General features: G+C 38.9%; 1 protein-coding gene across 1 annotated transcript in view; it reads right to left on the bottom strand.

The window, feature by feature from the left end:
- Positions 1-10,420, bottom strand: part of PRKACB (protein kinase cAMP-activated catalytic subunit beta) — a gene marked incomplete at both ends in the record, with an annotated part of 140,459 nt that extends 130,039 nt beyond the window's left edge. Inside the window, one exon of the mRNA XM_079696334.1 lies at positions 10,375-10,420. Coding sequence (XP_079552460.1) covers positions 10,375-10,420 — 46 coding nt within the window. The remainder of the gene's footprint in view (positions 1-10,374) is intronic.
- Between the last annotated feature and the right edge of the window lie 4,521 nt (positions 10,421-14,941).

Raw genomic sequence — 14,941 nt, 5'->3', positions numbered from 1 at the left:
GTTAAAGCCATCAAGGATGAATACAGGGCTTACAGTATAGAGAAATTTTGTAACCCGAAGTTTTTGATGAATGAAAGTAAGTGAGCCAGAGATTGGTAAATGACAGCAACATAGACGAGGAACATGGTGATACAGCTGAATGGTATAGGTCTTGTCTTGGTCTGTTTATAAGCCACCCAGTCTGTTTACCAGACTGGGTGGCTTATAAATAAAAGAAATTTATTTCTCACAGTTCTGAAGGCTGGAAATTCAAGATCTGGTGCCGGCAGATTTGGTGTCTGGTACCAGCCCACTTCCTCATTGACAGCCGTATTCTCACTGTTAACCTCACAGCGGAAGGGGCAAGGGAGCTCTCAGCCTTTTTTATAATCCCATTCATGAGGCTCTGCCCTCATGACATAACCACCTCCCAAAGATCCCACCTTCAAATATCATCAACTTGGGAGTCAGGATTCAACATATGAATCTGGGGGATACACAAACATTCAGGCCTCAAATGAGGAGGGTTTTTTTAAGAGGTTGGGAGCATAACAGTTTTTCTTAATCTAATGTCTTCCTAACTGAAGCCTGAGACCAATCTCTCCCTACCAACTAAAAATGATATAATTTTAACATACAAATGTCGAATAAACTACTATGTGCTAAGAAGAGAGGGAAAGAGGTACGCTCTTATCAAATAAATCAACTACTAGGCCCAAATAGTCAATATATTACAAAGAAAGTACCTGCTAACTGGGGAGGGGGGAGGGTAAACATTTCTAAAAGAAGCTTGAGTTTTTTTTAATCCATTTAATTATCCATAGTTTTAGCTTCCACTATGAGCTGGGAACTGTGTTTGGGGGATATCTACCTAAACAAGATAGATATTGTCTCTGCCCTTACATATCACAATGTGTAGTAGGAGAAACAGCTGGGAAATCAATGTTAGTATAAGTGCTAGAGTTACAGATGTAAATATCTCCAAAATGGACTCAAAACCAATTTCTATTTCAGTCAGTTACAGTCTATTTCCCAAGATGATCTCAGAAATTCTTATTCCCATATAAACCCCTATGTTGTACTTTCACCCTAGTATCAATCTCAGGCACCTGTGTATCATTGTACATTTTTATCATAAATATCTGAATGTATCTGTCTCCCAGCTTAAGGATAGGAACTAAGTCTTACATTTATTCTCATATTTGCATTTATGGACTAGCACAATGCCTGGTACAAGGTAGGCACTTACTAAGTACTGATTGAGAATAACTAAAGGATTGAATGAATGACAAACAAATGACTATTCTGTCTCTGCGTCATTCTTATCAGTTGAACTATAGCTTATTTAGTAACCTCAAGACTACAGCCTAAAGAGAGATTCATATTCTTCCCCAGTTTAACCTTTCATGGCTTCTATACATCTAGGGAGCTGAGTTAGGACAGGATCCTAGCTGAGCTAGGATTGGAGGAGCTAAATTAGCAGAATTGGCTCTTAGAAAAGAAGCTAAGTAATATCCGTATAAACACTTTCTTTCAATTTTGTGGCTCACATACCACAATGGTCTGCTGATGCTATATGGTCTTCTACTTGAATAAGTGGAAATTGAATACTCATTAAGTAGAACCTTAAAATAATGAGATCTCAAGACAGTATCTTTGATTTTCTGGGTCAAAGTCCAGATGGAGAATACAGATTTTCCAAGGATTCATAGGTTTAGATTCAACAGTTGTTTTACTAGAAAACAAAAATTTCAGAAGTCATTGAAAAGTTAACATTATATGAATAGTAGGCAACAGGGAATACAACCTTAAACCATAGCCATAAAGCCTGGGACTTTATACCTGTAACAGCAAATCAGCTACAGATATGGCATTTACATTGGATTTTATAAGGCAGCCCTAATGTCAAATGTGCTACTGAATTATCCTTCACTGTGAATTGTCAATTAGTTCATTTCTCTCTTTAAAGGAGTCCCCCCCCCTTTTTTTTTCTGGCCACGCCACACAGTATGTGGGATCTTAGTTCCCTGACCAGGGATCAAACCCGTGCTCCCTGCAGTGGAAGCACAGAGTCTTAATCACTGGACCACCAGGGAAGTCCCAAGTAGTCCCAGATTTGATTCAGAAAATTATCCACATAGATATAGAACATTACTGAATCTAACTTATATTATAACCAAAAAGTGAAAAACCAAATTGTTACTACAGGAAATACTCTATAATATACTTCCTACAAAATTCTCATGATTATGCATTTACTTATCTAAAGCTTCCACTAGACTATGAGCTACATGAAGACAAACTGTATCTCCTACACGCCCCCCCCCCCGGAAATTAAAAAAAATGAATAGATGAATTATAATGGATTGAAATATAAAAATTTAAGCTATACCTCCATCTCTATTTAAGCAAGTTAAGTTATACCTCTATATCTATTTAAGCAACTTTTAAGCTATACCTCCATATCAGGGGAAATAATTTATTTTTTGCATTATGGTAGTAAACCTCAATATTAGCAAGAAAGAGGTCTACTAATACTGATGAGTCTTTTTGAAGCTGTAAGGGGCTGAAAGGGTTACAAAACCTATAAAAAGAGTAAAAGCGCATCAACACTTTCCAGCAATTTTTAAGTTGATAAAAATACTAGCTGAATTTGTAAGCACAAATGTTTTTACCTTTAAACATAAATAATCAGTTAAATATATTTATTCTCTAAGCCAAGTTTATGAAGGTTTCACTGTACTTCCTTTTATTTGCGCTACAACTAGCTTTTATAAGTTTTGAGGAATAGCCCATGAGTTCTAGTGTTTTAAATTTAGGTGAACAATGCCAGATTTTCTCTGTCTATACTATTTGGTTTATACACTTCAATCGTGTAGCCCTAATCTTTCTAGAATGAAGAGTTCTGGGGGTTTTTTGTTTGTTTGTTTGTTTGAAGTTTATCCTCATACAATAGACCTTCAATTCTCTTACTCCTATTAGCTGCCCTGATCTTAACTTTCTCCAGTTCTGCTATAAACAAAACATCATAACTACACATAATATGTTAAGGATTTTACACTGAGTAGACTGTTTTATGTTTTGTTTCTAATACACTCCCTTGACGACCAACATTTAAGTGGTCCCTTTACCTACAGCAGAACATGAAAATATCTTCAACGATCAATACAGTGATTCCAAAATTTGTTTCTTAGGCCAAAACTCAGAGGCTATCGTTCTTTAAGTACAGATCAAAAATTTCCCCTAAATAAATTACCTTGTATTTGCTCACACTGAGGATCATTTGCCATTTCTCTACCCACATAATTCTGTAAGAATCTTCTATAATTTATTTGTCTTGCTACTTTTTAAATATACCTTCTTTCTTTTAATAAATATATGGGAATCACTGAATTATAAAGCTGGAAAAGGCCACAGCCTCTTTATCAAATTCATCCTTCTCAATTTTATAGTACAGCTTGGAGGTATTAAAACACTTGTCTAAAGCAAACTAATGGAAAGAATTAGAAAAGAGAATTTAGATTTTTCTTATTCTAAGTTCATATTCCTACTATTAAGTCACACTTTAACTTTTTAATATCAATTTTAAAGAACACTAAGGGAAGAATATTGATATTTACTTAGTACAATATATGTTGGTACTATATTTTACATGTTTTTTCCACTATTCCACATGACTCTACAAAACTCAACAGCTTATAGGATTCTTACTTTAATTATAAAAGTAACTTATAAAAGTCACAATTTATCTGACTTTAAATTATTTTGTTTCTTTAAAAGTTATGCTGTTCTCATCAGTGCGTTGGCTTTTACTTTTTTCAAAACAAAGAAGCTAAACTTTTAGTGGCTATAGTTCTTAATTTATAGAAGTCATGTCAGATGTCATATATAGTTTTATAGCTTCTAAACAGCTGGCCTTAAAAGGGGAGCAAAATGAGGATGAAATTTGGAAAAGATCCTTTGACCATCCAAGGTCATTCTTTCCCCCACAGCTGGGAGAACTATAGACAATCCACACATAAAACAGCCAATCAGAAATCATTTTTCAGAAATGCCATAGGCACCCTGAGTTCAATATGCCCCCCCAAATCTGTTCCTCCCCTTATATCCATTTCCTAACTCCATTACTGGCATTACAACCCAGCCACCAAGACACAGAAGCTAAAATCTTGGGAGTTATTCCCAATTCCTCCTTTTCCTCATTCCCAACATGCAATCAGTACAGTACAGTCTGCTTATTTTTAGTTTCCAAATTTCTCACATTTCAGATCCTTCCTGTATCCCTACCTCTACCACCTTGATTCAGACCCTCAAAGTCCCTCACTTGAGAGAGGGAGTCTTCTAATTGATCTTCCTGCCTCCAAACACTTCACTTGTTCCATGGTGACATCTTCACATTACCACCAAAGTAATCTCTCTAAAACCCAAATTTTATCATATCTTTCTCTTATTTCACAGTAGCTCCCTAATGTCCATGGGATAAAATTCAAACTCTTTTCATGGTCTCTGTCCATTTCTTCAGTCTCATCTTTCACTGTACAATCTCCCCTCTTCCCTACCACGAACCCCATCCTCTATCACTTAGTCATAATGGACAACTTACTTTCTTCCCTGAATATGTCATGCTGTTTCACCCCTCTGTATCTTTGCTCACTCTGTGTGCTCTCTCTACTCAGAACATAACTTCCTCCTGTGATCCTGCTGTTGAACATTTACGATTTTCAATGTTCAACTCAGGGCTCACCTCCTCTTTGCAGTCCTTTTTGAACTTCACCTCCCTCACCTCTGTGGAAATGACCATACTTTCTATTGGTTCCCCCAGTGAACTTTTACAAAAGCATTTGTAACAGTTTTTTGTTTGTTTGTTTGTTTTTTGTTTTTCATTAAGTTGTTGACATGTCTGTCTCCCCCTTCTGAAACACAGGTACTCTGGAGCAGATACTGTATCCTATTCAACCTTTATTCCCATAGACTTACATAAAGTCTGTCACATATTAGTAACTCAATATGTAGAATGAATGAATGAACAAATGAATAAAGAAAAGAACAATACAGGGACTCTTGAGGAATATTTTTTAAATTAAGATAAAATACTCAAAATAATATAGTACTGACCAAGGTATATTTACCTCCTATAAGTTCCACATTTTCCTATTTCACATAGTTTTTTTTTTCCATTAAAAACCTAAGATTTATTCCCTTGAGGAAATGTGGACACATATGTGTACTAACATTTATTATCACACAGATATATAGATAATTTTATAAATTATACTAATTATTTTATTAATTTAATGGAATATCAAAATGACTTATGGTCAACTCCTTACTATCTGAAAGAATCTTAATAGCTATGCTGGCTTACCTGTATCTTTTCATCTGCTGCTTCTGCCACTCAGCCATGGCTTACTTCTCTAAACTGGCTTTCATGCCTCTAATTATCCTGCTGCTGGCAATGAAAATCAACAATCTGTTTATATCCTAAGTAGAGGACACTGACCAGGAGAATGGGAAAAATCGTTCCTGAGCAGGAGGGTAATTTTACACAGTAGATGATCTGCACTAAATGAATCAGAGAATCATGGAACTGTATGAGATAATATGTATTTATCATCCAAATAGTGTGGCTGTTTATTTTCACTTTTTTTTCTTTACTTTTTAACCTAAGGAAGACTACTCCAAAATTCTTCTGCCAATCTATTAAAATGGAATAAATATCTGTTGCTGATTTTCTTTTAAAAAAATATGATAATTGAAAAGTTTAAAGACATAAGATATGAGATCACTGTGAACTTGTTCCTAATCAACATTTAAATCTATAAAAATTTTCAAAAAAATTTATTCACTGGGATTCAGTATTAAAAACTAATAAATTCTAATTGTAGTAGAGTCCAATAAGGAAATTAACTTTGTACCTAACTTTACAGATTATACACAAATTACTAAGCTATAATAATCTGTTCACTAGGTGTACAAATGCTTATTCAGAGGAAATACTAAAGAAATAAGTTAATTTCTAGTATGAAAAAAGACAAATACAGCATTTTGTTCATCTGTACAAACTTGTGAGGATCCACAAATTACCAAGATGATGGAAAGATGGGTTGGTGTTTTTATTACATGTAAAGACAGCTATGCTCTAAACGTGTGGTGTCCAATATACCAAACACTAACCTGCCACATGTAGGTTAAAAATTCAGTTTCTCAGTTGCCCAGGTTACATTTCAAGTGCTCAATAGCTGCATGTAGCTAGTGGCTACCACATGAGACAATATAAACATTTCCATCACAGCAGCAAGTCTGATTGGATAGTGCTATTGTAAACCATGGTAAAATACAAATTTCCAAATACTTTTAAAATGGCAATATAAGTTCAAAAGTAATTTGTCAATTGGCTATTTCACAGAAAGGGAAAGTATACATTTACAAATGAGAAAAAAAAGAATTAAACACAAATATTAATGAATGCTTTAAGTATATAAAATTAATTTTCTATGGCTTAATTTGAAATTAATTTGAAATTATACCACATTGAATCTGAAAAGACTTTCAACGTAATTTAATCCTTCATCCTCAATTTACAGAAATTGAATCTAGAAGACAGTACAAGGAAAAATTAACTCTTTCATTTAAGATATCTACTATATCCAAATGAAGACACTATTGAAAACCACCAAAATTTTCTATAATAACAAACTGATTAAAATGAAGTATAAGCTATTCTGTGTATCTTAGAATCAGATTTTCCATTGGATACAGAGGCTGTTTGCACAGTGGTTAGGATTTCAGGTTCCGGGGTTAACCTGCCTAAGTTCAAACGTTACTCCCTGACTTACTAGCTGTGCAACCTAAGACAAGTCATTTAAGCTCTCTGAGCCTCGTTTTTCTCATCTATAAAATGGAGAAATAACTAAACTATATCATACAGTTGGAAAGATTAAGTGAAATTATGCATGCAAAGTACTTAGAGAAACTGGCACATAGTAAGCCTTTAAAAAAATGCTAGTTTTTATGAAACTTGCATTTTGGTTGAAACTACTCTACTGGTGACTTTTTTTAACTTCCATTCACCTTCAAAACTTCTTAAGACAGAGAGACTCTGGAAAACATTCAAAAATCATTATATGAACACTGGCTTACAGGTGGCTCTACCACTTGCAGTCATGGGAGAATCTGCATCCAAATCTCTACCAACACTTTACCCATAAGTCTCAACACCTTGGCGCTAAGAGTGTAACATAAAGCTCCCAAGCAACATGTGGTGGGGGGTAGAGGAAATCTAATGTTTGTTTGTTTTTTAATGAAATAAACAAACAAAAAACCCCTCCTAGGCTAAAATAGGTGGCATCTGTTTTTATGTTGGGGACTGTGAGTAAAGTAAAAAGTGGGAGATAGGATAAGTAAAACAACTTTGAATGACAAGTTTAAAATTTCTCAGAGAATTGTATGCTCACTTATTTTTCTAAAATTTATACTTCTGCATATTAACTGAAGTTTAAATAACTACAGTCAGATTTTGAGACACATATTTTTTACTAGAGTAATTTTTTTTAAATACACAGAACAGGTATGTAAAAGTAACAGTTGCTCTTTCATTAAGTTTTAAGACATATCAATACAATTTCCTAGTTCACTACAGTAGAATAATAGGTACCCAACTTAATGTGATCTCCAGAAACTGTGGAGTTGAAAATGAAATCTCCCCAGCTTTCAAGTCTTACCCCAGAAAATGTTTTCTTCTAAGTGTAGGGGGATAAATTTCAATAGAGTACAACATAAGCACCAGATGGTCAAAGCTAACTAAGACCGTTCTCAAATATTTTTATGCCCAGCTTCATTCTTCTGGAATATTTTTAGAACTAAGCTCCAGAGTCACCTGTATGAGGCATGGGCCAAACCTCAAATCCTAACTGGCCTGATATTTTTATATCTTCATTTCAAGTCAAACATTTTCCTATTGGTAGTTTTCAGAGTTTTAAGTTCATTTTCCATAATGTTAGCACTTGTCATATTTTATTTTTCAGTTAACTTTTATATGTACATTTTCTCTCTCATACTAGATAGTAAAAGTTCTTGAGCTTTTACTTACAGAGTCTCCAAATGAAACTAATACACTTTGTAGATATTTTGAAAATATTCATATTAATTGATTATTTAGTGATACAGTATGGAGTCAGGGCATCAGATTCTATTCCTTACTCTGATATCACGAATAGCATGATCTCAGCTCCAGCTTATTCAGAGGTCAGGCACTTTGGCTTTGAAATGGAATGATTACACAGGCTGATCTCTAGAATCACTTATATTTCTAAAAGTTTATGCTTTTATATATCAGCTGAAGTTTAAATAACTACATTCAAATTTTGAAAGGTATATATTTTCAAAAGTAATTTTTAAAAACTATACAGAACAGTTAGGTATATAATGGTAAAAGTTGTTCTTTCATTAAGTTTTAAGATATATTGATAACATTTCTTTGTTCACCACAGTAGAACAGCAGCAACATGCACCTGATAACATTGCTCCAAATGAAATTACAAACTGATCAACATGTGACACTTGCAATGACTCTCCCAATGAGACATAGCTTGCTATTTTCTTTTATCACTTCACAACATTTATTCACACTACTATAATGACCTTCAGTTTCCATAAATAAACTTATATAAAAAGCTGGCTAACATACTTAAGAACTAGGCTATCACTAACAGTTAAAGCTTAGGAAAGAATTTACTCATAGGAATAATTTCAAGATATTTTGATAAACATCTAAAGTTTCCTTTCTGTTTCCTATAAATATTCCAAGAGTATCCCATAGCTACGAGCTTCAAATTAATACTGTCTAGGGGAGAATTAGTTTGGTAACTTAATAATGGAAATATATAAATCACAAAAGAGTCTACTATCATTGTTAAAAATATAAACACTGTACAGGCCAGCACTTGTTAATAAAAATCACTGAAATGATTCCATTACCAAGCACACTCTTTGTAATACAATTAGCACGTTTTATCTTTAGCTTTAAATTAAAAAGGAAAATGATGAAAGGCACAAGTAATTCTTTACTTTCTGCATTTTTAATACTTTTTGTACAGTTAGTTACTACATTTGTGCAATTAAAGAAAAAAAACACTAAAATTCTACCTCTATATTGGCTTTTTAAAATCTCCATATCACATATTAAAGACATTAAACTTTTCTGGAGCTCCTGAAAATTAACACCAAAACTTTATTGGTGAAACACAAACCACATAATCTGATCTAACTATTCACATTAAACAAAATGAATGACTAGATCTTTCCCAATCGATTCTGCTTTACTGATACCGAAAAAAGCTATTTCCTTCATGCTAAATTATGAAATTAACCTAAAACATAGTAAAAACATAGAAGCATTAAAAGATACTATTTACACAAACTGGAATAAATTCATCAGGCATTCCCTCAAGTGCTGAGATGTTACTCGCGGTCACACAATGAATACTATTTGTTTTCTGTTCATCCTGAATTATCAAATCTGAGTTGAACCTGGCAAAGGCAAAAACCATCCAGATTGACTGACGGATTGACTGATAGCTAAATAAATAAATAAATAAATAAAACCATACAGCCATACAGAAATTCATCACTTTTTACTGTTTGGTGTAAAGTGTAGAGTGCCTGCACTTTCAGCTCTCAGAAGAAATCCACCGTATTCTGGAAGCACTTCAATTCAGAGGGACCTTTAAGTTTTACAGACATTGTAGCAAATTCTTGCATGTCTCAAGAAAAGGCAAACTTGCCTTGCTTTTTTTCTCTAATGGGAAAAGTTTTTGTTTACTCTTACTGTATTTTCCACTCCTAATCTGAAAAGATGGAGGATCTCTAAAACGTAGTTGCCCACTTAGGATTAACCTCACCTGCGGAGGACCAGACCCGCAGCCCCTCACCTGATGATAAGGTTGGGATGGACCCAAGTGATGGAGGGAAAAGAGCCAACTCTGCTCACAACACTACCTGTGGCTCCCAAAGAGGGGGCCCGCGGTTTTTTTGGGGGGGAGCGAGGGCTGGGATGGTCCAAGAGACTTCTTTATCCGGACCATATTTGGGGAAGTATCTAAGCATGGGAGACCCCCCCACCCCCGCGCGCGCGCTCTAGTGAAAGACGGAATTGCAGGGACCGCTCTCCTCCCTCACCCTCTCCATCCGGCCCTCGGCACTCAGCCCTCGCGCCGGAGCTGGGGGGAGGGGGTGGAAGAGGAAGGCAGTGGGTCCCCCAGGGTCCCCTCGGGTGGCTCCCGGAGGCCGCTGCGAGGCCTGGACCGTGTCAGCGACCTCCGGGCTCCGACCCGGAGGGGCGCTCGGTGCCCCGTTCCGGCCCGCCCGGCGGGCCCCCAGACCCAGCCCTTGACTCACCGCTCTCCACCTCGCTGCCTTTCTTGGCGGTCGCCGCGTTCCCCATGACTGAGACGATGAAAGGAAGGGGTCAGGGAGGGGAAGGGGAGCCGGGGCCGTCCCCGCCGCTCCACAGGCTGAGGCAACTCCTGCTTCTGCACCGGTCAGAGCGGTCAGTGCTCTCGGCGCTGGCGCCCGGAGTGCGGGCGGGAAGACTGGGCCGGTTCTGAGGCCAAGGCTTCAGCAAACTCCTCAGCCCCGGCGGCAGCAACGGTGGCGTCGGCGGCGGCTGCAGCGGGCAGACACTCCCCCTTCCCCCGCCCCGCCCCCCCTGCGCGCCCCCTGGCAGCCGCGCGCCGGGGCCCCGACCCTGTCCCTTTTCACCAGCGGGCGCGCGCGCCGGAAGTGACGTGCCGGCCGGGTACAAGGGCGGCGGGCTGAGGGGGGCCGAGCCGAGGGCAGCGGACTCGGGTAACCTCGGCTGGCACCTCAGCGGCCCACCGAGCCGGGACGTGGTGGCCCGGACTTGCTCTCGGATGCCCATCCTCGAGATCTAGGAGGCGGCGTGGGGACCGTTAGCTTTGAGGAACCCGTCGTCTCTCAGCCTGGCGTCCCCCACGCCCGGGAGGTCGGACGCGAGGGGAGCCCCCTGGTTCGCGCCACTGGGCTTTGCGGACTGGTCAGTATCAGCTGCGGGAACAAGTTCGTCCCTAATCCTGATCGTGGTTCCGAGCCTGTCTTTGCCTCCCAGATCCAGGTGTTCACCGAGCCCACCACGTTGTCCTCCTGGTTCTTAGGCACCAGTCACAAGACCTTTGATGTTCCCAGTGCAGTTTTCATTCTCTGTGGTTTTGCAGGATCGCTCTCAGGTTTTGTCAAATACCCCAGAGAGAAAGGAAAGTATTACTATTTCTACAGAATGTCTGTTGATGTGAATCATTGTATTTAGCAGCTCTCTGTGTAGATGTCAAAATAAATGCATTCCCAATTGGTAACTGCGTTTTTCTTAATATACATATTGAATTTGTGAATAGTTTTACTTACCAGGTTAATTTTTTGCGGCACTCTAGTATTTTTTGTTGCATGTTTCTTTGAATTTTGCGCCGTGAGCCTTGATTCTAAATTTAGTGTAGAAAGACTGTAACTTCCCGCGGGGCAGAGACTACTAAATTTATTTTGTGTCCCCAAGACACCAGGCACAGTAGGTATTTAATGGATACTTGATGACTTGAAAGTAAGCAGAGGAAATCTCTCAAAATTTTTTTTGAAATAGCTTTCATTACTGACAAAAACAGAGTCGTAACTGTAGAAGTTTCTCAGTAAGTTCTTCCTGCTGTTTCTTATTACTATTTCTGTTAAATTAATTCAACAAAGGTTTATATCATGTATACTGTATTCCAAGTACTACCATGCAGGTAGCAACTCACTTGATCCTCAAGAACCCTATGAGATATGGAGTTTTACTATCATTATTTCACTTATGAACAAACTGAGGCACAGAGAAGTTAAGCAATTTACCCTAGATTACACAGCTATTATCTCTTTGAAGCAGGATTTGAACCTAGGTAGTTGGGCTCTAAAGTCTGACTTTTTGTCCATAATATTATGTAGATGTTATGGTAAATTGCTTTCTCTCCATTTAAAATTACCTTGACTTGAAAAGATGGATGCATAATGAGTTTATTTCTTGGGGAAATTCATTATTGTTTTCTGGGTTTCCATTAAATCCAAGTAATATGAAAATTGTAGAGAAGGAAGGATTTGAACTAGCTGTGAGGTATTGTGTCAGCATGCAACAATGTTCCAACAATGTCACATCCTTCCAATCACATTTAGTTTTGTGTTGTGGATGTGATATTTTGCCCTACATACATAGGAAGTTCAATAAATAGCATTAAGCCATAAACGAAATAAAAAAAAAAACTTTTTGATATACTTTATTCTGGATGAAATCTTTCTAGAATCCTGGGAGACTCATACTGCCCTCATTGGGGTAAGTTTTGAAATGTACTTGTTTTTAGAGACCAGCTTTAATAATAAAAGAGTGGTTATATGCATAATTTGTCCCTATCCTTAACATAATTTTGAATTCTAGGTCTCTAACAAGAGGGTAGCCATCTGTTTTGTAAATGATTAATTTGCAGAAGAGACAGTTGAGAGGGATCACAGAGTTAAGATGCATTATAACTACATCCTAGAAAGTTAACAGACAAAAATTTCAGCTTTACAAATTTGTCCCTTTCTCTCTCAATTTAACTTTATCATTCATTGTTTAAGAAATTAATTGTTAAGAAAGAAAAAGATCATCAACAATTGGAAATATCTTGGGTTTTTTTCTGTATACTATTATTTCTGTTTTTTTATATTAACTTACACTGCTGCTCTGATTCAAGGAAGACTATACTTCAAGAGTATAGTTTCATGAATCGTTTTCAATTAGTAAACATTCACAATCATCAAGTTGTAATTATATACAAGTTGCTTTTTCATTATTAGAGAAGAGTTCTCTTTAGGAATCCATTGTTTATATACCATCTAAAAGACTATGTTTCGGGCTTCCCTGGTGGCGCAGTGGTTGGGAGTCCGCCTGCCAATGCAGGGGACACGGGTTCGTGCCCCGGTCCGGGAAGATCCCACATGCCGCAGAGCGGCTGGGCCCGTGAGCCATGGCTGCTGGGCCTGTGCATCCGGAGCCTGTGCTCCGCGACGGGAGAGGCCGCGGCAGTGGGAGGCCTGTGTACCGCAAAAAAAAAATAAAATAAAAATAAAATAAAAGACTTATGTTTCAAGAATTGTTTATTTACACCTAGAAAGGGCAGAAATTTCATTAACCGTAGAGTTATTCTTGAATAACTGGAGCTAGAATGGGGCAACTGCTATCCTTTGCCACTAATGCCTTTTCTATAACCTGGACAAGCACAAAGGTAGAACTAAATCTTGTTTCCCTAGGAAAGCAGATGCAGAAAAAAGGAGGTGATAACGGAGAAAAGACTTTGAGTTCCCTTCTGTATAATATTTTATCTAAGAACATACAGCACTATGTAGCAGGGAAAATTGGACCAGTGGTAGTTGCTTTGGAAATAATTATCCTTACATTTTCTAGTACTTTATAAAAACACTTTCACATGCCATTTTTTATCTGATCCCACAACAAACCTACATGAGCGGGGAGCCGGAGGAAGATGGCGGAAGAGTAAGACGCGGAGATCACCTTCCTCCCCACAGATACATCAGAAATTCATCTACACGTGGAACAACTCCAACAGAACACCTACTGAACGCTGACAGAAGACCTCAGACCCCCCAAAAGGCAAGAAACTCCCCACATACCTGGGTAGGTCAAAAGAAAAAAAGAATAAACAGAGACAATAGGATATGGACGGGACCTGCACCAGTGGGAGGGAGCCGTGAAGGAGGGAAGGTTTCTACACACTACAAGCCCCTTCGAGGGCGGAGACTGCAGGTGGCGGAGGGGGAAAGCTTCGGAGTAGCGGAGGAGAGCACAGCAACAGGGGTGTGGAGGGCAAAGCAGAGAGATTTTGGCACAGAGGATCGGTGCCCTCAGGCACACACCAGCCCGAGAGACTTGTCTGCTCGGCCGCCAGAGCGGGCGGGGCTGGGAGCTGAGGCTCGGGTATCGGCTTTCAGTCGGAGCGCAGGGAGAGGTCTGGGGCTGGCGGCAGGAAGAGACCCTGAAGGGGTTAGTGCTAGCCCGGAGGGAGTCCGGGGAAAGGGTCTGGAGCTACCGGAGAGGCAAGAGACTTTTTTCCCTTTTGTTTCCTGGTGCGCGAGGAGAGGGCATTCCCCTCCCTCCCCTCTGCCTGAGTGAGCCAGAGCCCCCGAATCAGCGGCTCCTTTAAACCCGTCCTGTCTGAGCGAAGAACGGACGCCCTCCGGCGACCTACGCGCAGAGGCGGGGCCAGGTCCAAGGCTGAGACCCGGGAGCTGTGAGAGCAGAGATAGGGAAATCTCTCTGTGCAGCCTCCGAGGCAGCGGATTAAAGCTCCACGGTCCATTTGATGTGCCCTGCGTCTGTGGAGTGCATGAATGGACAGCGAATCATCCCAAATTGAGGAAGTGGACCTTGAGGACAAGATTTAAGACTTTCCCCCCCCTTTTTTTCCTCTTTTTACAACGAATTATCTCAAATTAAGGAGGTGGACTTAGCAAGATTTCAGACTTTTCGCCCTTTTCCTCTTTTTACAACGAATTATCCCAAATCGAGGAGGTGGACTTGGAGAGCAAGATTTTTGATTTTTCCCCCTGCTCTCTTTTTGTGAATGTGTATGTGTAATCTTCTGTGTAAGATTCTCTCTGTATAGCTTTGCTTCCACCATATGTCCCAGGGTTCTTTCGGTCCGTGTTTTTTTTCAATAATTACTTTTTAATTTTAATAACGCTACTATATTTCATACTTTATTCTATTGTACTTTACCTGCTCTTTCTTTTTTTCCTCCCTTCCCTTCCTCCCTCCCTCCCTCCGCTCCTCCTTTCCTTCTTTCTTTTTCTTTCCTCCATCCCTCCCTCCCTTCTTCTTTCCACTTTCTTTTTCTTTCCTTCCTCCCTCCCTCCCTCCCTCCTGTCTTTC

Source organism: Hyperoodon ampullatus, assembly GCF_949752795.1.
Source record: "Hyperoodon ampullatus genome assembly, chromosome: 2".
In the NCBI taxonomy this organism is placed as follows: Eukaryota; Metazoa; Chordata; class Mammalia; order Artiodactyla; family Ziphiidae; genus Hyperoodon; species Hyperoodon ampullatus.
Note: the sequence above shows the minus strand (reverse complement) of the source record. Positions and strands in the feature narration are given on the sequence as shown.